The 26,291-nt window shown below is 41.2% G+C and overlaps 1 protein-coding gene across 1 annotated transcript; it reads left to right on the top strand.

The window, feature by feature from the left end:
- The first annotated feature begins 2,306 nt into the window (after positions 1-2,306).
- LOC145122109 (uncharacterized) lies at positions 2,307-5,043 on the top strand. The gene is made up of 5 exons (XM_079057769.1): positions 2,307-2,313; positions 2,364-2,486; positions 2,905-3,002; positions 3,250-3,339; positions 4,993-5,043. Exons 1-5 carry the CDS (start codon positions 2,307-2,309, stop codon positions 5,041-5,043), a joined length of 369 nt encoding a protein of 122 aa, XP_078913895.1.
- Positions 5,044-26,291: the final 21,248 nt, after the last annotated feature.

Consider the following 26,291-nt stretch of genomic DNA (forward strand, 5'->3'; position numbering starts at 1 on the left):
CTACATAGATCCTAAATTGAACTAAAAATGTTTAGTTATACAATCAACCCCTCATATTTCAGTTCCCCCTAGGTTAATATATACTGCTTGCGTTTCCCGCTAGACATTAATAAGATGATGTAATAGTTTGGGTCAACAATTGTAACATTTATATGGAATAAATAAAGAAAATTATGTGTTATGTATATATATACTATGTTTATAATAATATAATAACATAGGAATAAAATATGCGTCAAAATAGAATAATAATTAAGACGAATATCATTGATGAATGATAAAGTAGTCGAGATAAGGATTCTGGAGATATAAGAAATGCTGAAATCTAACTTCATATAAAGAAGTTATGCTTCTTCGAAGTTTCGCGACTAAACTTGCATGACTCTGCGTATCAAAGAAAGCAAATTTTTGATAAATTACATTTTTGGCTTTAGTGATCTAAACGAAAGTCATCGTAGTCGTTAAACCGAGAACGTACATATAGAGAACGTCCAAGTCTGACTTAGTGAGAGGAAGTTATGATTTTTCAAGGTTTCAGCGTAGCAGTGTGCACACAAGAATTGAATTCTGGAACGGTAGGTTATTAGACAAAATAATCTAAACGAGAGTTGAAGATCTCGTCAATAGGAGTCCGTCGATATTGTGAACATCGAGAACGAAGTTCATATGTAGGAGTTATGATTTCCGCATCGATTTCTAATAGCCTAAGCTTATAAAAAATATAAAGAATGTCGAAAAGGAGCTCGTATGAAGAAGTTACGCCATTTTGAAAATCTAGAAAATCGGGCGCGCGAAGTACGCCACCTGCACTGATGACGTGGCACCACGAGAGAGCGCCACGTGGCCATGTCGGACAGACCTTTCTTTCGAGACATGCCGACGTGAATCAAGGAGATTATGACACGTGGCACCATATGAATGTGACATGTGGCACTTTTTAGAAGAGGTGCATATGGACGAGTGACGTAGCGACACGTGGCAGAAGGTAGTAGGAGCCAACAAGGCTGATGTGCGTGGCGCGCACGATACCTTATGCGACGTGCATGGTTGTGTTCAACCCTATAAATAGCTTGTTTCAACACATTCATTCCCCACACTTCTACTATCCTTTTCTCTCGAGTTTTTTACTTCTTTAGCCCAAATTTGTCTTAGTATTTAGGTAATTTTTGCAAGACTTTAAGGTCTCTAGGATCCCGACTAATAGAAGCTTTCTTTTTTGAGATTCTTCCAGTGCATTTCCCTACTTTAGCTTAAAACCTCTGTAAGCTAAGCTGCACTCTAGTTCTTTCAGTGTAACTTATATTTATAATCATAAGTCGTTATTATGAACCTATAAATAAGAACTATCAGTAATTCCAAGTTATAATACCGATTGATTTACTTACGAGAGAGGTGACTAGAATGGTCATGTTGGCTTAGTTGTTGGATTTTAGAAAGGCTACATGCCGAAATGGTCCTGCCTCCCAATTGTCCTACCTGACTGCTCCTTATTTGATAGAACTTTCAGTATTTATTGGAATGATTGATATGTCTAGGCTATGATTAGAAACGTTAGACTAAGACTTAGTGATAATGATACTAGGTCACGTCAAAGGAAAGGTCAAGTGCTAGAAGCAAGACGCTGCCCGAATTTCGAATCATCACTTTAGCAAGTGAGTGCATAGTAACTTCGTCTTACACATAGATATAAAGTATCTAGATGATTATATGCTAAATGTGCCTATTATCTGTACTTCCTGATATCTGTGCTAGATGAAATATTATAACATGATTTTATTTGATTTAATCGTGTATATATATATATATATATATATATATATATATATATATATATATATATATATATATATATATAGAGCTAGGTTCAAATGTTTTAACTAAGTATTGTGTTATTGTATGCATAAATATGAGCCAATCATTTCAAAAGGGTAAATATGTAATCTTATATTTAATTAATTATGGTAAATATATAAATCAATTAATATCCCTTTAATTTAGGAATATCAGTTTTAAAACTTAATATATATCCTCACGTCCACCTCTTCTCTCTTCTCTTCTATTCATTGTCGCCCCCAACCTTTTCCCTCTCATCTCCCTCTCGTACACCATCAGTAACCATCGAGAAACCTTCATCGGATTTATCATCTTCTTCCTTTAAACACCACCGATTTCAGAATCGGGAAAAACTATTTACCCAATCGAGGTCTTTTAGATCCAGATTATTGCCCACCATAACTCTATGTTTTACCAAAAGAAACACCATTGCCATCTCCAGAACCAATCGCAGCTCTTCTTTCCCCAATTTTATGGCAGGTCTGTGATCATCAATTAAAAAAATTTATCTTTCTGAAACTTTTATGCAGGAAATTTAGGGTGGATTCATTCTGTTGCAGCTAAACAATCTGGATTACACAGGTGGATTGAAGAAGATGTTGACACAGTTGGGGCAGTCGACCACCGTGAACGACTGCACGACATGGGCGGAGGCACATGAGGGCTAGGGTAAGCCCAGGCCCACCCTCAAAATTAATTTTCAATTTTTTTACTAGCCCAGGTTCCAGACCTACCCTCTTTCATAGTTCAAACCCGTTGAATTAGGAAGTCGGAAACCCAAAGTAGAAGCCAGAGTTGCGTATGTAAGAGAAGAAAAACAACAACGCCAAATCAGAAGGTAGATTCGGAAGTTTGATTTTTTGCTTTTGTTTCTTCATCGATCGTTCCAGCGATGGAGTAATGCTCGCCGGAATGATGAGATTTCTTCCTGTGGTGAATCGGAAACGAGCAATTCAGCGCCAAATCAATGTTCCTGACTTGTAGAAGCATCTCCAGTCCCCTTCGTGTTAGGTTTGATTCTATATTATTTATCTCAACTTTTAAGAGGTTTTACTTTTTTGTGGTTGTTAGGTGTAGAGTATTGCTCTAAATGGAACAAAACAGTTTTTCTACTTGCAAACTATATGACGATCAACTCTCCTACACTATTGCTCTCTTGTTCTTGTAAGGTTTGTTAATCAAGAATCATTACTCTAGATACAAACTAATTGTATAAATCAGTTGTTAATTGTATTTGTTTATCAACAGGTGACAGGTCACGCGTGATGCTAATGGAACTACTTAAGGATCAGACTTTATTGCATTTTCCACTTCTGAGAAAGCTTCTAGAACAGTAAGCAGATATTTGCATTTACTATTTTTATTATATTCGAATAGCATATGTAAAAAGTTAAAATTTTGTATCTAATTTTATAGTTGAATGAGATGAATGGAAAGATGGTTGCTAGCAAGCCTCTTTATGTTGCATTTTCTCAACACAAAGAAATCAGAAGGGCAAGATTGCAGGTTTGTCTACTTTTTTTTTTTGTAAACTGGATTTGTTGCATATATAGTATTCTATCAGAAAAGAATGTTTTATTATGATAATCATCAACATATTCTGTTAGAATGCCCCAAATTAATATAATTATTGGTAAATGAATTCCAATTCTATCAGAATGGAATCACGAATTCCAATTATGCTGGAATGGAATATGGATATTTTCTCACTAATTTATTCATTGGATTTGTTTCCACAGAAGTTGATGCTTGAAGAACGGACCACGAAATTTGAACGACGCCTCTTAGCAACATTATTCTTTTAGTAAATTAGTGTATTTGTTAGATTTTGATGTTTTTTTCCCGATTTGAAAGTTTTTTAGTTTTATTCTTTAACAATAAATGTAATTCTTAGCAATTGTTACATGTATTCTATAAGAATTAATATAATTTTTGTTTAAATTCTTCAATTGCTTGTTCGAGAATTTGTTATTCTACAAGAAAAATATGTCCACGAATATTTTTATTATTTTATGGTTCAAGAATTTTTTTATTTTTGAATATATTCAAACATATTCTATCAGAATGTCCGAATTAAAAACCTAATAATTCGTAAAATCAGATTTTTAAAAATAATAGAATCTATGATCCCTTAAAATATGCAAACTTCCTTTATTAAATCTATGTTAATTGACTAAAATACCCTTCTAGTTAAATTAGATGATATTTTTCGATTATTTTTAATTCAATAATATGTATTAATCACTTTCTTAAAATAAGTAAAATGATTGGCCCATATTTATGCATACAATAACACAATAATTAGTTTGAATAGAATAACCTAGGCCTATATATATATATATTATGCTTATAATATATTGGGTAGAAAATGGATGATAATGATGAAATAGGTGAGATGAGATGATGATAAGATGAGAGGCCTTGACTTTATAGATGATATAGTCATCTAGCGGAGTATAGATGACGACCCCCGACTATTCTAAACAGTCCAGTGGAACGCTGGCAGGCTCGCAACCTGTAGGAGTTTTTGAACTATGTGTTCACTAAAGATGTACTCCACCCCCTCCATGGTTGCCTTATTGAAATGAATTTGCTAAGGAATCCCTAAGCAATGTTGTCTACTCTGATGCTTACAATGATCCCTAGGGCAGGTCCCTTGAGACTAGTATTTAGGGTCATGATGTGGGGATAACCGGAATGGGTAATCGAGTTGAATTGTTTGATAAAAAGAATATAATTAAAGATTTTAATTATTGTGGGTTGAAACCCTATGTGCTCACCAGACTATCCCAAGTCTGATCCACTCAGTTTCCTTGTATCACAGGTAGCTGTACGAAAGCACATATGTGTTGAAATGATTCTGATGAGAGGATAATGGAATATATGCCAATAGGTTAATGTACTATTGTAAGGCCCGTAATCTTTCGTTTATGCTTATGTACTCTATTGACGATGACATCCCAATGTTTTTAATATAAATAAAGTATAATGATTTGATAATACTATTATCATGTTTTGGGAACAAATTCCACATTATAATTCTTTAAAAATGATACTCTGATTTTTGATAAACATAAATAAATCGGTATTTTCTGGCCGTGAAATTGGGGATGTCACATATACATAAGCATTTTTTAGTTTAATTTGGGATCTATGTAGGGATATATCAAAGAACTTTCCACTGATGTAAATGGGGAAAGAAAAATTTAGGTGTAGATATCTACATTAATCACCAAAATTAGAGAAATCAAATATCCTCCTATTTTTTCTTCCTATTAATTTTGCACAAACTTAAGACTGTAACACTTGTCATGTTTAATAAAATTAATAAATTTTATTACACTTGTCATTATCTAAAAGTGGTAGGAGGATGGAGATAAAGAAAAAAATATGAGAATATTTATTTTTTTCCGAAAATTATGCTGTAATTTAAAGATAAAAATCTAGTGAAGCATGCTAACAAAATCCTTAGAATATGTGATTTTACATTGAACTTCAGTTTGGTATACATAACGACTTTGCATAGTGATTGTTGAAACAATGAATAAAGGAGTTGAGTATTTGAATCTTAAATTCATTGAGGTGGTCAAAGCTTATAGCCTTTATGCCCAAAACTTTGATCCCAACCAAGTAGTTCCAACGTCTACATAATATATTCTTTTTGAGACCCCTTATCATTCTTCTTTTCAACCTTAGTTTAAGGATGTATGTAAATAACCATGTCAACAACCAACTTTGCTATGTTTTCTGCAACATGAAGTTCATAAAAATTTAGATTGGGAGGTTGAAGTGCCTACCTAGTGGTGGTTGGGGGTGATTTTGACCTTAATCCCATTAACGTTTTGAATAATCGAGGATGTGCGAAAGTTGTAATCACTTGTGTAACAAAGGAACACAATAATTCAGGATAAACAAATATATGAGTAAGACTTAAATTATTTTCCAAAGGATGATCTTGAAGAAATTGGATCATAGAATCAAATGTTAGATGATGTTGGAACTTTTCAAGGGTGTGGTATAGGGATCTGAAATTGTTAGGAAGGATATTGATCTTATTTCCTTATACAATGCTTTCTACTTTATGAAGAGTAACAAAACTATTGAAAGTGTGTAATGTATGCCATTTTATAGAACATAGAGAATGACATTGAGAATTTTACAAAAGGATGACTTATGATTGAGTACTTTGCAAAAAAGAATTTATGCAAAAAATTTGGAAAGATAAATAATGGGAGACAAATGATTCAACTGTAAGGAAGGAAAGGAATGACTTTGGACGGAATAAGAAGTGACAAAATGGTTAGTTTTGAAAGGTTCAAGAAGAAACGACAACTTAACAACTATTGTAACAATGCCATTTAATTGACGAGGTAATACAACCAGTTAGGGGTCTTATAAGAAAACTAACTTAAGATAAACTGAAGTTTTTCTTAGAATTTCAATTATTATAAGCATGAATATATAACCGAAACGAACCACCACATCGTCGCCTATGCCACCACCTGAACATGCTTCTATTATAATCGTTAACAAATAGCAATAAACTTTCACCTTTTTGCTTTTTATATCAACTAGTTTCTAATTTTAACTATTTTTAATAATTTACTTTTTGTTTTTCGTTTTTAATAGCATTGTACTTTTGTAGTTATTCCATTTTCGGCCACTATGATTAACCGATATTAACCAAACCATTGCCATTAACCTATTTAAACTGTTAATCGAGTTCACTTATAACTAATATCCAATGGATACCAAAATGCATTAAATGATTATAATGGTTATGGTTTGGTTGTAACACTCCAAAAATCATAGAAATTTAAATTTTTTAAATTTCAACCATTAACCAACATTGTTTATAAAAAGAGTCATTGCTTCAAAAGTATTATTCAAAATGAGAGTTTTTCCCAAGTCCCAATAACACAAAACAGGAAGATGTGCACGATCACGCTTTCGCCTTCCCGCGATCATCAGAAGTACCTGAAACAATAAAATGAAACTGTAAACCAAAGCTTAGTGAGTTCCCCCAAAGTACCATCACGAAACATATAAAATACATAGATTATCCCACAACCTTCCGGTTGGAATGCACTAGCCCACAACCTCCCGGTTGGATTGCCCCGATCTATTGACTAATAGCATAAAGCAGTAGTATCAACCCCAACGTAACATGTCGACATATAACAAATAATATATATATTCAGCAGGCAGATGATTATACAACCAATAATCACAGGCAATCCTACATATCTACCAGTCTAATGTATATCAACAACTATCAGATAATCATACATATTTATCGAATACACAACATATCATCAATAAATATCTAATAGGATATCAATCCATTGGGCCAGCCTTGGTTCCTTTGACCTGTAAGTACAGTGAGGAAAACTCACCTCTCAGTCTGAACACAAGCTGAATAAATCTCTGCTCCGACAACCGGATCTACTCGACACCTATTAGGCTATTATCCCAAAATATTTCCCAACTTAAATTACTACCAAATTATCCAAAATACCCTTCGGGTCAAAATAGGTCAAACTACACAAACTAGCCGAGTCAACCCAACCTCATATGCAGGGCGTACACATCTGTATGCAGGGCATACTCGATCGCGACCAAAAAGAACCGGGACCTAACCGCGCATGCACGACTTACTATCTGGTACACCCATCATACGCAACTGAAAGCTCTCAACCCAATAAGTGCTTATTACTTAAGTCTTTTTCGTCTAATTTATAGATCCAAGTCCCAAATGTTGTCCTTGACCATAAAGTCTCCAACTTTATGGTCTTGCATGGCCTTAAAGTGCTTAACACTAAAAACCCTAACTACTTAACCCATTAAGACCTTGTATCTCATGCATGGAAGGGAAGAAATGATCAAGACTACATTTTTATGCTTCTAAGCACCTCAAAATGTCTGAAAGGACAAATTAAATGGATTGGAATAGCTCATACTCAAAATACCAAACTAATGGGACCAAAAAGACACAAACTTCATAGCTAACTTAGATCTATGCATAACTTCATAAAGATCAAAGCTTTTTACCTCCAAATGATGCCAAATGGTGATGAGATTCTAGATCCAAAGTGCTCCACTCTTCTAGGATGGTTTCCTCTTCCTTCTTCCTCTTTCAAGAACACCAAAATGTACACTCAAGACTCAAAAGTGCTCTCAAATGGATTAGGGTTGCATAGGGGTCGAAATGAGGTTGGAGGCTGATGGCTGAAAGGAGCCTTGAGAGTTAAGGATGAAAAAATAGTGAACAAATCCTAAATATTAGGGTTTTAGGTTTTTAGGTCCAGGCTACGTACGCCCCGCGTATGCTTGGGTATGCCCAACGTACACATGTAGTTCCAAAAATTACAAAAATGCCATTAGGACCAATTTGCAAATAATTCTCATACCAATGGTGAAAATGCAAATTCCTGGAAATCGAGATGTTACAATTCTCCCTCACTTAAATTAGACTTCGTCCTCGAAGTCACACCTTACCATTCGTCAAACATATCCGACAATTTGGACAATTCTTCCATGAACCCGATCTGAATTGTGAACTCGTCTCCTACAAGCGACTGCCTTCCCATACAACAATCGAAACCCAATCTTAGAAGAGCTACATACCCTGGCTCATAATGAATCCTTGAAGAATAATCATTACTACTTTGCAACTAGGACTGTAAGACCCAACGTCCAGAGAGAACCACACATACTGGGAACTCTCAAAAGTACAAACACAAATCAACTTCATCAATATACTTCTCTGAACTGGAAACTCATCAATCCAAACTTCAGAAACCATACCCCAAGACTGATGATCAGCCATATGTTGTACATACTCTTAGTCCCTAACTAGGAACAACACCAACTCATGTAGATAGAATACTTAGAAGACACCGATTGTGAATTTCCAACAAATCCTCAAATCCGAAAGTTTTTCCCAAAAACCTTAAATACACACTTGACTTCCTGACAAGTCATCACCAACCCACTGCTCCCACGAGCATAATGATGGGCCATTCAATAATTTCATGTTGCATCCAAATCCCTTATTAGCTCAGGTGTACCTCCACGTGACAGATCACTTGAGACATCTACAACGAACTTTGTGCCTCGAGATTTCGAAACCAATACCTAACACCAGTAACCAAACTTCTAATAAACAACCTACAAGGACTGGGGCCCACCATTGCAAACATTCATCAAGTGACTTCCGGTGCACAACCAACACATCAACCAAACAAACTTTTACCGACCACATGATCCAAAACAACTGGTTCCTGAGTTTCCCAACTCTCAACAATGCACTAAGATCCAAAGTACTACATGAAAAGAAATAAACAAACATGATCACTAGGACCACATCCTATGCGTGGAATACCCCTACAAGGTCCTCAGCTTAAGTTTGGATTGCCTCTAAGCCCACAATATGAGTCTGGAATGCCCTTACTATCTTGGCCTTCCAGATGACTACCGATACCAATCATGCCAACATGAATAACGATATTGAGACCTAAAGGTCTCAACCGATTGACTACCGGGTCCTGCCCACATGGAACATACACCACTGGTTCATGATACATCGTGAAACCTTCTCACCACTAAAACGATAAGCTTACGGTACCGCATCGATCTTGCCGTCATTTCATCACTTGCCTGAAACTCATGACCAACACCACGACCTAAAGATACTCAACCTCAATCCACCATATTGCAGGAACCCAATCCACATCCTTCTTATCGTTAACCGATCATGACGCTGCCATACTCTTTTACCATGCTCAATTCCTTTTACAACACAGGCTGCTACCAATGCAAAATCCGACGAAAACATAGTCACACACGACCCGAGAATAGGATAGATGGTCACACTCTTGCTCCAATTTAAAGGCTATAACCCAAATAATAACCATGCATATAATTCGAACCAAGTACTCCATTGCTATCTTTTCCAGCCCACACATACACCTGTCGCCAATATCCAATGAACTTACCACAATTCACACCATTAAGGGAACCCACAACCTTACCTAAAGGTGTAACGCCCCGTTCCTGGTACGTATTAATTTATTAAATGTCTTTTATAAAGAGCTACTCGGCGAGTAGTAGCCCTAACTCGTCGAGTAGATGCCAGGTTGGACGCGGGTTTTAAGTGATCTACTCGGCGAGTCCGCGCCTGGACTCGACGAGTAGGCTAGTCTGGATGAAACCCTAATCCTTAGGGTTTGTACCCTATTTAAACGTCCTTATAGCCCCCATCCCAGCCTCCAACACCCTTAGAGCGTTTCCTCCTCAAAACCCTAGCCCTCCATTGGTGAGCTTGAGTGATTCCTTCTTGATTTTAAGTGTTTTGGTGTATTCTTGGAAGTGTAGAAGAGAAGGAAAGAGAGAAGGTGCAAAGGAGAAGAAGGAGATCCAGAAGCTAGCTTCCATTTGCTACTTCATCTGGTAATAAAGCCTCTACCTTGTTCATTTTCCTAGTAGATCTTCATATATGCTTGTTTTTCCACTTTTGGGACATTTCAAGGTCCAAACTTGAGATTGGAGCTCCCTTAGGGTAGTGAGCTATAGATCTGGACATCATTGAGCCCCAGGAGCTCAAAGTAGCTACCTTTATGCAAAGCAAGGCCTTGTTCAAAACCCTAGGTTCCCATTTCTAGCTTATTTTGGTGTTTTAGCTTCATACCTCTATGCATGTACGTAAAGTTGGCAACTTTACGTGTTATATCGGCCCTAGAAGCTCAGATCTACGAATTGGATGCACTGGAATCGATTAGAATCAACTGTTTAGTGAGGACATGCATAGGACTCGACGAGTTGTTCTTGGACTCGGCGAGTCAGAGCGCAAACTCCCGATTTTTCCGATTTTAGAGTTGTGAGTTGAATCAACGAGTGGAAGGGGACTCAATGAGTTAGAACAAGGATCTGGAAGTAGAGGGACTCAGCGAGTCGAGTCGCGAGTTAGAGAAGTGTGAGTCCGGGAACTCGGCGAGTTCATAGTAGGACTCGGCGAGTAGAGTCAACCAGGAAGTTGACTTTGACCAGGAAGTTGACTTTGACCAGGGGTAAAATAGTCATTTTATCCTGAAAACAGTTATCAGTATCTGATTTAGTGTTTATGGGATTGTAGCCGGGGAGTTCCGGAGCAGCAGTCAGCCAGTTTCAGATTTAGCATCTCAGCAGCCAGCGTTACGAGGTGAGTTTTCCTTCTTGTAGGAACGGGTCTACGGCCACAATGCTGGCCCGTTTAGTTAGCAGTAGTTCCAGACTTCGGTCTGATGTAGTAGTTCAATGTGCTTGATATCTTTGTGATTCAAGCATGTCTTCGTGTTATGTGTTCCGGACTTCGGTTTGATGCAGTATGCAGTATATGTGTTTATGCTAGTAGTTATGATTATGCTATGCTATGTTCAGTCAGTTCCGGACTTCGGTCCGATGCAGAGGGCAAGGCCCTGGTTAGTTCCGGACTACGGTCCGATGCAGTTTCCGGACTTCAGTCCGATGCAGAGGGCAAGGCCCTGGTTAGTTCCGGACTACGGTCCGATGCAGTTTCCGGACTACGGTCCGATGTAGAGGGCAAGGCCCTGGTTAGTTCCGGACTTCGGTCTGATGCAGTTTCCGGACTTCGGTCCGATGCAGTGGGCAAGGCCCAGTAGTTGCTTTATATGTTATTGTATGGTATGTGGTAGTTTGGGGGAGCTCACTAAGCTTCGTGCTTACAGTTTTCAGTTTTGGTTTCAGGTACTTCCGCTAGTAAGGGGAAGAGCTCAGGATGATGGCATGGCACACACCATAACTTCAGTTTATCCTGGGAGTTTTATTCGGATATTTTGATATGTTTTGACATCAGTTAATTTGATACATCCGCTTTTACATTTTGAGACATGCGATTCGTGGTTTTAATATATGATGATTGATTTCATGGTTTTACTAATGTTTAAAACAAATTTTTTTTTGGGTTGTATTTTTGGGATGTTACAAGTTGGTATCAGAGCCTTGGTTTGAGGGATTCAGGCACACTTTCGGGTATGACTGGACTCAAACTAAGGAAATGGTAAAAGGTTTTCAAACGAAAAATGTTTTCGAAAGTGTTTTTGAAAAAGAAACTTAAAAAGAAAAGAGTTTTGAGAAAAGGAAAAGGGTGTGGTGCATGCGATCAGCCGAGCTCAAGTAAGTACTCCCAAATTACCCATACAAGTTTATGTTATAATTATCAGTTCCAGTTTCAGTAGAACAGCATGCTAGAATAGGACTGAGGATCTAGGAGGATGCCTTATGTGCCTGTTATATGTGTTTCAGCTTTATGAGAATTGCATGCTAGTATTGAGTAGACAGCAGTAGGATAGCCTGTTTAGGTTATTGCGCAACTCTTGTTTGAGTCTAACCGTTGTAGGGAAAAGTCTTTTACTCGAAGGATTATCTGAGTCTCGTCACATGTGATGGTATTCAGGTGATGGCTAATTGGCATTACAAGGAGGCCTTCAGCAGCTGAGGACTGGATTGGGTGGAGTCAGAGATTTCCCTAGGGCAAGCCTAGGATGAGAGTAGCAGAGATCAGTAGCAGTGAAAGTGACTTGGTGGAGTCGAGGCAGTACTTGAGGAAAGTACGGATAGATGTGGAAGGTAGTATGGGCTCGTACTACTGAAAGCAGAGGATCCATACTTGAATCAAGGAAGGCTGAGATGAGAGCAGGAAACTTGTAGTAGTAGCGATCCCTCGAGTTATGATGAGTATTATGAAGATTGTGATATTATGTCTTCGAGTATAGCAACGATACGTTGTAGACCAGATGGCAGTTCTGGTGCCGGCAAGGGATCAGGATCGGACTCTGTAGCCGGGCAGCTCGATGATAGGATGAGGGAGCTCATTCCATCTGAGGTTACGTACAGTATCATTAACCAGACTCCTGTGATCCTCAGTATGATCAAGGAGGGTATTATAGAGATGGTGATGAGAGGCCGAGTACATTCTGCACTGAGATAGCAGTCATGATAGGGATACGTACGTTGATGCTTCGGGAGTTTAGAGCTTGTGAAGCTCCAGATTATCATGGGGCTAGAGACCCCATTGCTAGCAGCAGATGGTTGGCAGATGTTGCCAACGCTTTTAGTACCAGTTGTTGTGTCGAAAAGGGGACAAGATCCGATTTACTTCCTATCTTCGGAAGTACAGAGCACGCGATTGATAGGAAGAGGTTGGTAGTGAGTTGAGGGTTGATGCGGTTGATGCTATGTCATGAGATGATTTTAGATCAGATTCTGGGTAGAGTGTGCCCATTCGATTGAGGCGCAATAGTTGGTGCAAGAGTTAGTAGATTTTCGCCAGACTACGGAGACTGTAGCAGAGACCACTGCCAAGTCCGGGGAGAGAGTTTAGTTGGTTCCACAGTATGCAGCAGACGAGGAAGTGAATGAGGTAAGGTATGAGGACATATTGCAGAATGATAGCAAAGAGAACGTGAGTATCTCAAGGTGTGAGATCCTGAATGATATGACTTGTAGAGCCGAGAACGGGATAGGGACTTGGAACACATTGGTAAGAGGGAACCAGATCAGTTGCTTATAATGAAGGGTCTTGGGAGGAGACCCAAAGTTTCGGAACAGTTTTGAGAAACCGCAGGGTCAGATGTGGTACAACACGTGCAGGAAACTGCACGGTAGAGCCTCTAGTTCCAAGGGTGTAAGTAAGTGTAATTTAGGGTTACCCACTGTCTGTGTTTGAAATATATCCCCAGGAGATGTTATATGCCAATTGCATACCAAGAATGAGTAGTGGGTAGCGAAGGTTATTTCCCTAATTGTGAAGTCGGGAATTGCTTATCGATTTCTTAGAAGTTGTGTAACCTTCTTGAAGGACTAACATTGAATCACTAGCAATGGTAAGAGTGGTTTCTAGCAGATTGGTCATGGGTGGTAAGGATTGAGAATCTTTCCAGTTTGTGTGCTGTAAGGCATTAGTTGAATCAAAGTGGGGGAGAATCGTCCAAGGATTCAGAAGTAGGAGCAGTTTTGAGACTAGGATAAGTTTTGCATCCTTGTCTGAAGGGAAGACAACCCATGAGGCTGTATGGATCGAGGATAGTGTGAGATGGAAGATCGGAAAATTTTTCCAATGATGAGATAGCGTTCTCGGAATGTTTGATAGCAAGCCTTAGGGAATCAGTATGGGGATTCCAGTCAGGACATGGGTCCAGTTTTGGATATTAGGTCGCATGTATGCTCGACGTCGGATGTGTTCAGATTAGCAATCAACGAATGAGATAGTGTGAGGAAGTGTTGTAAGTCTGCGGGTATAGCTGTAGCATTCACTAGCAGTCAGATAGTGTGAGAAAGTGTTGTAAGTCTGCGGGTGTAGCCGTAGCATTCACTAGCAGTCAGATAGTGTGAGAAAGTGTTGTAAGTCTGCGGGTGTAGCCGTAGCATTCACTAGCAGTCAGATAGTGTGAGAAAGTGTTGTAAGTCTGCGGGTGTAGCCGTAGCATTCACTAGCAGTCAGAGTGTTGTAAGTCTACGGGTGTAGCCGTAGCATTCACTAGCAGCCAGATAGTGATATAGTGTTGTAAGTCTACGAGTGTAGCCGTAGCATTCACTAGCAGCCAGATAGTGATAGAGTGTTGTAAGTCTGCGGGTGTAGCCGTAGCATTCACTTGGATGGTAGTTAGCATGAGCGTGTTGTTAGGATGCGGAAGGAATAGTAGTACCCACCAGTTCGGGTGTAGCAGTAAGGATATGGAAATCCATGGATTGGATTTCGGAATTATCTGGATGGATTAGATCTAGTTGAGCCAGTGATAGGACTGTAGGGACGCCACTGCAGTTTCGAGACCGAGGAAGTAATGAATTGCTAAAGGTTGCTTGTTATATAAGGCTACAATTGGTCATGTAGCAATCGCGTTTAGCTGTGGTTTGGTATCCTCAGGATTCGACGTGTGGAATCGATCAGTTAGATCAGAAGGCCGCTAGGGCCACAGTGACAAGATAACTAGTAGTTGCTAGTTTCAGAGAAGGATTTCGTTCAGAAGTTGTGTGAGGCGACTACGTAGGGAGTCCTTGGGGCTCCGCAGTCGGGCGGGAACCCGGTATTTCAAATGACTGATGAATTAATTGAGACTAGGAGGGTCTGGATAGATGTTGGAAAGCAGCCATGTAGCAACATGCTGTTTCAGGCAGTTCACTATTTCAGACAGTTCAGGATTTCAGGCAGTCCCGTGTTTCAGGCAGTTCTGTGTTTCAGGCAGTTCAGTATTTCAGGGAGTCCCGTGTTTCAGGCAGTTCCGTGTTTTAGGCAGTTCAATATTTCAGGCAGTTCTGTGTTTCAGGCAGTTCCGTGTTTCGGGCAGTTCAGTATTTCAGGAGATTCATCCAAGATTTCTCCAAGATAGCAGTTCCGCTCACCCGACTGACCAAGAAGTCGGTGGTGTTTCGCTGGGGGCTTGAGCAGCAGGCAGCATTTGAGACCCTCAGACAGAGATTGTGCAAGGCGCCGATTCTCACCCTGCCAGAAGGAGTAGTGGATTTTGTAGTTTACTGTGATGCTTCGATCACAGGTATGGGAGTAGTGTTGATGCAGCGAGGGCATGTGATAGCTTATGCCTCTAGACAGTTGAAGCCTCACGAGGCTAACTATCCGACGCACGATTTAGAGCTGGGGGCAGTGGTGTTCGCCCTCAAGATTTGGAGACATTACCTCTATGGGGTCCGCTGTATCATTTACACGGATCACAAGAGTTTGAGGTACCTCATGGATCAGCCGAATCTGAACATGAGGCAGCGCCGATGGTGAGACGTGGTAAAGGATTACGACTGAGAGATCCTTTATCATCCGGGCAAGGCCAACGTAGTGGCCGACGCCCTGAGCCACAAGGCGGTAGCTGCCCCGATCAGGGATATTTGTCTGAGGATGACAGTGATTTCTCCATTGTTGGAGCAGATTAGAGAGACACAGGTTGAGGGCCTGAAGGAGGAGAGGCAGAAGTGTAAGAGGATTGTTGGCCGAGTAGCTTCCTTTGACTATGACAGTCGAGGATTGTTGACCCTTCATGGGAGAGTTTGGGTACCGTACTAGGGAGGAGTACGACAAGTACTGATGGATGAGGCCCACAAGTCTCGGTCCTCCATCCACCCAGGGGCGACGAAGATGTACAGAGATCTTCAACCCGACTATTGGTGGCCCTGCATGAAGCGGGACGTAGCTTGGTACGTGGAGAGATGCCTGACCTGCAGGAAGGTCAAGACGGAGCATCAGAGACCCCACGGCAAGATGCAGCCGTTAAAGATTCCCGTGTGGAAATGGGAGGATATCACTATGGATTTCATCACTAAGCTTCCCACGACCGCACGTGGAGTTGATTCGATTTGGGTCATAGTGGATCGGCTGACCAAGAGCGCGCATTTCATACCGATTCAGGAGAGCATATCGGCCGAGAAGCTAGCCGATATTTATATGCGCGATGTAGTGGCACGGCATGGAGTGCCTGTATCAGTAGTATCAGATCGAGACGTCCGGTTCACTTCCAGGTTTTGGAAGCGGTTTCATGACGAGATGGGGACTCGTCTTCACTTCATCACCGCTTTCCACCCTCAGACGGACGGGAAGAGCGAGAGGACGATTCAGACTCTCGAGGACATGCTGCGGGCATGTGTTCTAGATTTTGGTGGCAGTTGGGATACGTATCTTCCATTAGCGGAATTTTCGTATAACAACAGTTACCACGCTAGTATTGACCGCCCTCCTTTCGAGATGCTTTACGGGAGGAAGTGTAGGACCCCGATTTGTTGGGGCGAGGTCGGTCAGAGGGTCATCGGGAGCACTGAGGTGGTGCTCAAGACCACAGAGTTGATCCAGCAGGTCTGTAGCAGACTGCAGACTGCGTAGAGTCGGCAGAAGAGTTACGCCGACAGGAGGCGTTCGGACTTGGAGTTTCAGGTGGGCGATATGGTCCTCTTGAAAGTGTCACCCTAGAAGGGTGTTATCAGATTTCGGAAGAGGGGCAAGCTGGGCCCCAGATTCATTGGTCCGTTTAGGGTTTTGGCCCGGGTGGGTCGGGTTGCTTATCGGTAAGATCTTCCAGCAGAGCTCAGCCAGATCCACAGCACGTTCCATGTTTCTCAGTTGCGAAAGTGCTTAGTGGATGATTCAGCAGTGGTAGCCCTAGAGGACATTCAGGTTGACGATAGCCTGAACTATATCGAGAGACCAGTGACGATTCTAGATCGCAAGGTGAAAGAGCTGAGGAACAAGGCAGTAGAGTTAGTTAAGGTGCAGTGGCAGCACCGCAAGGGTTCGGAGTGGACGTGGGAGCCCGAGGAAGAGATGAGGGAGCACTACCCATAGTTGTTTCCAGAGACAGCAGACTTCGAGGACGAAGTCTAAGATAAGTGGGGGAGAATTGTAACGCCCCGTTCCTAGTACGTATTAATTTATCAAATGTCTTTTATAAAGAGCTACTCGGCGAGTAGTAGCCCTAACTCGTCGAGTAGATGCCAGGTTGGACGCGGGTTTTAAGTGATCTACTCGGCGAGTCCGCGCCTGGACTCGACAAGTAGGCCAGTCTGGATGAAACCCTAATCCTTAGGGTTTGTACCCTATTTAAACGTCCTTATAGCCCCCATCCTAGCCTCCAGCACCCTTAGAGCGTTTCCCCCTCAAAACCATAGTCCTCCATTGGTGAGCTTGAGTGATTCCTTCTTGATTTTGAGTGTTTTGGTGTATTCTTGGAAGTGTAGAAGAGAAGGAAAGAGAGAAGGTGCAAAGGAGAAGAAGGAGATCCAGAAGCTAGCTTCCATTTGCTACTTCATCTGGTAATAAAGCCTCTACCTTGTTCATTTTCCTAGTAGATCTTCATATATGCTTGTTTTGCCACTTTTGGGACATTTCAAGGTCCAAACTCGAGATTGGAACTCCCTTAGGGTAGTGAGCTATAGATCTGGACATCGTTGAGCCCCATGAGCTCAAAGTAGCTACCTTTATGCAAAGCAAGGCCTTGTTCAAAACCCTAGGTTCCCATTTCTAGCTTATTTTGGTGTTTTAGCTTCATACCTCTATGCATGTACGTAAAGTTGGCAACTTTACGTGTTATATCGGCCCTAGAAGCTCAGATCTACGAATTGGATGCACTGGAATCGATTAGAATCAACTGTTTAGTGAGGACATGCATAGGACTCGACGAGTTGTTCTTGGACTCGGCGAGTCGGAGCGCAAACTCCCGATTTTTCCGATTTTAGAGTTGTGAGTTGAATCAACGAGTGGAAGAGGACTCAGTGAGTTAGAACAAGGATATCGAAGTAGAGGGACTCGGCGAGTCTACGTCCTGACTCGGCGAGTCGAGTCGCGAGTTAGAGAAGTGTGAGTCCGGGAACTCGGCGAGTTCATAGTAGGACTCGACGAGTAGAGTCAACCAGGAAGTTGACTTTGACCAGGAAGTTGACTTTGACCAGGAAGTTGACTTTGACCAGGGGTAAAATAGTCATTTTATCCTGAAAACAGTTATCAGTATCTGATTTAGTGTTTATGGGATTGTAGCCGGGGAGTTCCGGAGCAGCAGTCAGCCAGTTTCAGATTTAGCATCTCAGCAGCCAGCGTTACGAGGTGAGTTTTCCTTCTAGTAGGAACGGGTCTACGGCCACAATGCCGGCCCGTTTAGTTAGCAGTAGTTCCGGACTTCGGTCCGATGCAGTAGTTCAATGTGCTTGATGTCTTTGTGATTCAAGCATGTCTTCGTGTTATGTGTTCCGGACTTCGGTTTGATGCATTATGCAGTATATGTGTTTATGCTAGTAGTTATGATTATGCTATGCTATGTTCAATCAGTTCCGGACTTCGGTCCGATGCAGAGGGCAAGGCCCTGGTTAGTTCCGGACTACGGTCTGATGCAGTTTCCGGACTTCGGTCCGATGTAGAGGGCAAGGCCCTGGTTAGTTCCGGACTACGGTCCGATGCAGTTTCCGGACTACGGTCCAATGTAGAGGGCAAGGCCCTGGTTAGTTCCGGACTTCGGTCCGATGCAGTTTCCGGACTTCGGTCCGATGCAATGGGCAAGGCCCAGTAGTTGCTTTATATGTTATTGTATGGTATGTGGTAGTTTGGGGGAGCTCACTAAGCTTCGTGCTTACAGTTTTCAGTTTTGGTTTCAGGTACTTCCGCTAGTAAGGGGAAGAGCTCGGGATGATGGCATGACACACACCACAACTTCAGTTTATCCTGGGAGTTTTATTCGGATATTTTGATATGTTTTGACATCAGTTAATTTGATACATCCGCTTTTACATTTTGAGACATGCGATTCGTGGTTTTAATATATGATGATTGATTTCATGGTTTTACTAATGTTTAAAACAAAATTTTTTTTGGGTTGTATTTTTGGGATGTTACAAGTTGGTATCAGAGCCTTGGTTTGAGGGATTTAGGCACACTTTCGGGTATGACTGGACTCAAACTAAGGAAATGGTAAAAGGTTTTCAAACGAAAAATGTTTTCGAAAGAATTTTTGAAAAAGAAACTTAAAAAGAAAAGAGTTTTGAGAAAAGGAAAAGGGTGTGGTGCATGCGATCAGCCGAGCTCAAGTAAGTACTCCCAAATTACCCATACAAGTTTATGTTATAATTATCAGTTCCAGTTTCAGTAGAACAACATGCTAGAATAGGACTGAGGATCTAGGAGGATGCCTTATGTGCCTGTTATATGTGTTTCAGCTTTATGAGAATTGCATGCTAGTATTGAGTAGACAGCAGTAGGATAGCCTGTTTAGGTTATGCCTGATAGTATGAGCTTAACATTGTATGCTAGTACAGTTTCTCGTTATGAGGATAAATTTGCTTGAGTAGTTTCCTGTGTCCGAATGCTGCTTGCTTCGTGCTTTGTAGGACTCGGAGTGATGGGAGTTAGCCATTAGGTGAATACGTCACGTCACATGTGATCAGGGTTGAATAATCTCAGAGTGCTGGATTTGGCCCTATTGCGCAACACTTGTTTGAGTCTAACCGTTGTAGGGAAGAGTCTTTTACTCGAATGATTATCTGAGCCTCGTCACATGTGATGGTATTCAGGTGATGGCTAATTGGCATTACAAGGAGGCCTTCAGCAGATGAGGACTGGATTGGGTGGAGTCAGAGATTTCCCTAGGGCAAGCCTAGGATGAGAGTAACAGAGATCAGTAGCAGTAGAAGTGACTTGGTGGAGTCGAGGCAGTACTTGAGGAAAGTACAGATAGATGTGGAAGGTAGTATGGGCCCGTACTACTGAAAGCAGAGGATCCATACTTGAATCAAGGAAGGCTGAGATGAGAGCAGGAAACTTGTAGTAGTAGCGATCCCTCGAGTTATGATGAGTATTATGAAGATTGTGATATTATGTCTTCGAGTATAGCGACGATACGTTGTAGACCAGATGGCAGTTCTGGTGCCGGCAAGGGATCAGGATCGGACTCTGTAGCCGGGCAGCTCGATGATAGGATGAGGGAGCTCATTCCATCTGAGGTTACGTACAGTATCATTAACCAGACTCCTGTGATCCTCAGTATGATCAAGGAGGGTATTATAGAGATGGTGATGAGAGGCCGAGTACATTCTACACTGAGATAGCAGTCATGATAGGGATGCGTACGTTGATGCTTCGGGAGTTTAGAGCTTGTGAAGCTCCAGATTATCATGGGGCTAGAGACCCCATTGCTAGCAGCAGATGGTTGGCAGATGTTGCCAACGCTTTTAGTACCAGTTGTTGTGTCGAAAAGGGGACATGATCCGATTTACTTCCTATCTTCGGAAGTACAGAGCACGCGATTGATAGGAAGAGGTTGGTAGTGAGTTGAGGGTTGATGCGGTTGATGCTATGTCATGAGATGATTTTAGATCAGATTCTGGGTAGAGTGTGCCCATTCGATTGAGGCGCAATAGTTGGTGCAAGAGTTAGTAGATTTTCGCCAGACTACAGAGACTATGGCAGAGACCACTGCCAAGTCCGGGGAGAGAGTTTAGTTGGTTCCACAGTATGCAGCAGACGAGGAAGTGAATGAGGTAAGGTATGAGGACATATTGCAGAATGATAGCAAAGAGAACGTGAGTATCTCAAGGTGTGAGATCCTGAATGATATGACTTGTAGAGCCGAGAACGGGATAGGGACTTGGAACACATTGGTAAGAGGGAACCAGATCAGTTGCTTATAATGAAGGGTCTTGGGAGGAGACCCAAAGTTTCGGAACAGTTTTGAGAAACCGCAGGGTCAGATGGGGTACAACACGTGCAGGAAACTGCACGGTAGAGCCTCTAGTTCCAAGGGTGTGAGTAAGTGTAATTTAGGGTTACCCACTGTCTGTGTTTGAAATATATCCCCAGGAGATGTTATATGCCAATTGCATACCAAGAATGAGTAGTGGGTAGCGAAGGTTATTTCCCTAATTGTGAAGTCGGGAATTGCTTATCGATTTCTTAGAAGTTGTGTAACCTTCTTGAAGGACTAACATTGAATCACTAGCAATGGTAAGAGTGGTTTCTAGCAGATTGGTCATGGGTGGTAAGGATTGAGAATCTTTCCAGTTTGTGTGCTGTAAGGCATTAGTTGAATCAAAGTGGGGGAGAATCGTCCAAGGATTCAGAAGTAGGAGCAGTTTTGAGACTAGGATAAGTTTTGCATCCTTGTCTGAAGGGAAGACAACCCATGAGGCTGTATGGATCGAGGATAGTGTGAGATGGAAGATCGGAAATTTTTTCCAATGATGAGATAGCGTTCTCGGAATGTTTGATAGCAAGCCTTAGGGAATCAGTATGGGGATTCCAGTCAGGACATGGGTCCAGTTTTGGATATTAGGTCGCATTTATGCTCGACGTCGGATGTGTTCAGATTAGCAATCAACGAATGAGATAGTGTGAGGAAGTGTTGTAAGTCTGCGGGTGTAGCTGTAGCATTCACTAACAGTCAGATAGTGTGAGAAAGTGTTGTAAGTCTGCGGGTGTAGCCGTAGCATTCACTAGCAGTCAGATAGTGTGAGAAAGTGTTGTAAGTCTGCGGGTGTAGCCGTAGCATTCACTAGCAGTCAGATAGTGTGAGAAAGTGTTGTAAGTCTGCGGGTGTAGCCATAGCATTCACTAGCAGTCAGAGTGTTGTAAGTCTACGGGTGTAGCCGTAGCATTCACTAGCAGCCAGATAGTGATAGAGTGTTGTAAGTCTACGGGTGTAGCCGTAGCATTCACTAGCAGCCAGATAGTGATAGAGTGTTGTAAGTCTGCGGGTGTAGCCGTAGCATTCACTTGGATGGTAGTTAGCATGAGCGTGTTGTTAGGATGCGGAAGGAATAGTAGTACCCACCAGTTCGGGTGTGGCAGTAAGGATATGGAAATCCACCGATGCAGAGGGCAATGCCCTGGTTAGTTTCGAACTATGGTCCGATGCAGTTTCCGGACTTCGGTCCGATGCAGAGGGCAAGGCCCTGGTTAGTTCCGGACTACGATCCGATGCAGTTTCCAGACTATGGTCCGATGCAGAGGGCAAGGCCCTGGTTAGTTCCGGACTTCGGTCCGATGCAGTTTCCGAACTTCGGTCCGATGCAGTGGGCAAGGCCCAGTAGTTGCTTTATATGTTATTGTATGGTATGTGGTAGTTTGGGGGAGCTCACTAAGCTTCGTGCTTACAGTTTTCAGTTTTGGTTTCAGGTACTTCCGCTAGTAAGGGGAAGAGCTCGGGATGATGACATGGCACACACCACAGCTTCAGTTTATCCTGGGAGTTTTATTCAGATATTTTGATATGTTTTGACATCAGTTGATTTGATACATCCACTTTTACATTTTGAGACATGCGATTCGTGGTTTTAATATATGATGATTGATTTCATGGTTTTACTAATGTTTAAAACAAAATTTTTTTTGGGTTGTATTTTTGGGATGTTACAAAAGGTTAATGTACCAGAAGATATAATAAGATGCCAGACCTTAAACATTAACAGAAAACATTCTAATGAATGATCAAAACAAGATCCCATACGTTGATTGAGACTGGACAAACCCCATCAATACGTAACTATCTCGATAAGACTTTTAAAGTTATCCAGAATGCTGCTAAAACCCTGGTCGGACCCATCCAATTACCAACCCTGCCAGAAAGGCATGCCATAATAGATTCTATGAAGATTTAATGTCACGTATGGAAAAAATGGACAACGCTACCCCAACTTCTAAACTTACAATAACCAAAGGCATATTCCAACTTGAGCCAAAACTTGACAATAGGTTTCCGCATCTAGTGCACTTTACTGATACAACCCGAAACTTCCAAAGAATTTCCGCCATTGATGATGAACGAAAAGACCAACGATTGAGGATGCACTGCCAACTAATCTAATGAACCAATGCACCACTGAACCAAAACCCACACGGAGCTGAACATACCCATCTCTGAAACTGATTTACCGAACGACAACTGCTCAATCTACAGTATAAATGGCAATCCGCACAACGAGCTAACAAATCCCTCAACAACCAATACCCAAACCGCGGATCCCTGCGAACCATTCTTCTGACACCAAAAGCTCAAAAAGATCGATGATCCTCCAAGCAGAATACCGAGTTCTCCCCCACTTAGGGTTCTAACTACTACCCATTGGCATTGCAAACTGAGAAAATACTCAAACCGACTAATCTAGACCATTAGTATCCCCGGCCCTTGGGATATATATATATATATATATATATATATATATATATATATATATATATATCACATGATGACCTTCTTGATAAAGACCGAGCAACTTAAAAGAGTCCGACTCTCAGACCGGGACCTCAGAAACTTCCAATCATAACAACCTCTTCCACAAATCCCCCAACCATCAATTCAACGTGAGGACGATTCTTATATACAAGAGGAATCACTCTCATAATTGGGATACATCAGAGACCACAAAAGTTGTCGTTCCCAATTCACTTCCCTGATCACCTGAAGCAATCAACTAGCACTTGCCCTGACTATATTCAAAGGAAGCAGACCCTTGATCTCATATCAAAGAAATCATACCACAAGAATCCTCTTGTGAATTCCCAAGATGCCATACATAGTGTCAAAACCGCAACTATCTAGCCTTGTGCTGGGTCTACACCCCAACTCTGAAGGTCACTAGTCTGCTCTGTCCTTCCTTCGAGCATAACAAATTGGAAGAACATAATTGTACTGTAGATAGTGACATTCCAATCCGTTTGTAACCACTCAGCTTCCAGCCATAATCCTCGAGCCGATCATAACAATCGTTTCCTTATTGAGTCTCGCGACTCAACCGTCACTACCTCGAGCAAGGCCCTCGAGACCTTAAGACCAACTAACTCACCTAGGTCTGCACCATTCAACCCAAACTAAAATGACCACAAAGGCCCAAACAATCACTAGAACTAATCTCATTCCTGAACAACCATAACCAAAAGACCGTTAGATATGGAAACATTGCCACGAATCACAATATCAAACCATGGTATCTTCCCCAGTAGTCATCTCAGCAGTCCCCCTCACAGTCTGCAAAGCTGTAGTTTGCTCCTCGAACTTGGCAATTAGGCAACCAGAGATCCGATCCACGATACCAGACAATTCTTATTGCAATATCAGTGAAACCTCAATGGTAATCATATCCCGCATCTGATCAACCATCAACCCCGACCTATCCTGTCCTTCAGCTCCAGATCCTGAACTAGATCCCCTCAAGAGCTCCATACTAAATCGAACCAAAATGCATCTGAATGCCCCAAAACTCATTGCTATACCCACATGACGATATTATCCCTCGGGGTTTGTGACTTCCTTATTATGCGTACGGGTCATGTGCTTTCAATAGTACGAGCCCATACTACCTTCCATACTTACCCGCATTTGTCTCAAGGATCATCACAACCACCCAAAACAAATATGAAAAATAGGATACACATACATCCTATCCTCACCCACTAGAGAGTGGCTAATCGTGCCTCATCTGGCCGACTGCTCACGCATATACTCATCCATGAAACTTCCACCAACCCTGTAGCAGTCGCATATGCTAATCATACATAACACTGGATCCTACAGACAGTCGAATACTTGATTCTACCATAAGCCCTTCATCAAACAAGAACATGAAATAAATCTAAACCAAAAATTCTCAGGCTATGGAATCTTAGTTACGTACCACTATGATGCATACGCTAAGCAACTACATTAATGATGTCAATTCCATACAAGAAGTAATCCTAGGCTATCAGGCATCATATATCAGACAATCCTATCACACAATTCCTGAAGATCCCTAGCCTACCACTAGTATGCTGTTCTATCATTAATAACATATCAAATAACAGTGTGGGTAACATGGAGTATACTTTCTTGCTCTGGTTGATCATACACATCGCATCATTCCTTGGTTATTTTTTAAAACAATTTTTGAAAACCATTAAAAAAAACTTTTACAGTTCCCTAGTTTGAGTCTGTATTCACACGTATGTTCATCCAATTCTCTCAAACCAAGGCTCTGATACCAACTTGTAACACTCCAAAAATCATAGACAATTAAAAATTTTAAATTTCAACCATTAACCATCATTGTTTAAAAAAAGAGTCATTGCTTCAAAAGTATTATTCAAAATAAGAGTTTTTGTCACATCCCAAACCGAAACGGCGGAAACGTTCGGGGGTGGAGGACGTCATATGTAGTATCACAACCATTGCATCATAGTAATCAAAGCAAACACAACCATTACATTGAATATATAAAAAGGTATATACATCTGTTTGATCATATTTATAATGAAGTGTTAGAACCGAAAATGAGAGACAAAAAGGAGTTCACGGCCAACCACCATGGGTTCACGGCCTAAGATGTGTTCACGACCCATGAACATATGAAGGGTTCACGGCCCACACATGAACACTTGAAGGGTTTACGACCCATCTAAGAAGGGTTCACGGCCCTATGAAGGGTTCACGGCCGTGAACTCTTGAAGATCATAAAGATGGTGATGAAAGTGATGAATCAATGGATGAATATGAAGCACTTTACATGAGTAAGATGAATAACAAGTGAAAAGGGGAGAATCACTTACGTTTGTGGGGTGAAAAGAGGGATTTTGTTGGATGAGTCTTGAGAGAGTATTGAGGAGTTTTCGGCCAAGGAGGGAAGAAATGAGGAATAAATGAAGGATATATATATATATATATATATATATATATATATATATATATATATATATATATATATATATATATATATATATATATATATATATATATATATATATATATATATATATATATATATATATATATATATATACGGAGAGGGGTTCACGGCCGTGAACCTAGTTTGCGGCCGTGAACACCCTTGGATGAGTTTTCTGGTTCAATTGCATTCCTCTAATCCCATCCTAACACTTCTCAACATCCAACTATTAAGTGTACTAAGCTTAAAGACTCTCAAACTGACCTTAATCACAGAAAAAACGATAGCAG

Source organism: Lactuca virosa, chromosome 6 (genome assembly GCF_052849685.1).
Source record: "Lactuca virosa cultivar CGN04683 chromosome 6, Lactuca_virosa_CGN04683_v6, whole genome shotgun sequence".
Classification (NCBI taxonomy): domain Eukaryota; kingdom Viridiplantae; phylum Streptophyta; class Magnoliopsida; order Asterales; family Asteraceae; genus Lactuca; species Lactuca virosa.

Coding starts and splice junctions, on each gene's coding strand:
- LOC145122109 (XM_079057769.1), top strand. Junction 2,487..2,904: donor ACTGCACGACATGGGCGGAG/GCACATGAGGGC, acceptor TGTGGTTGTTAG/GTGTAGAGTATTGCTCTAAA. Junction 3,003..3,249: donor TGCTCTCTTGTTCTTGTAAG/GTTTGTTAATCA, acceptor CTAATTTTATAG/TTGAATGAGATGAATGGAAA.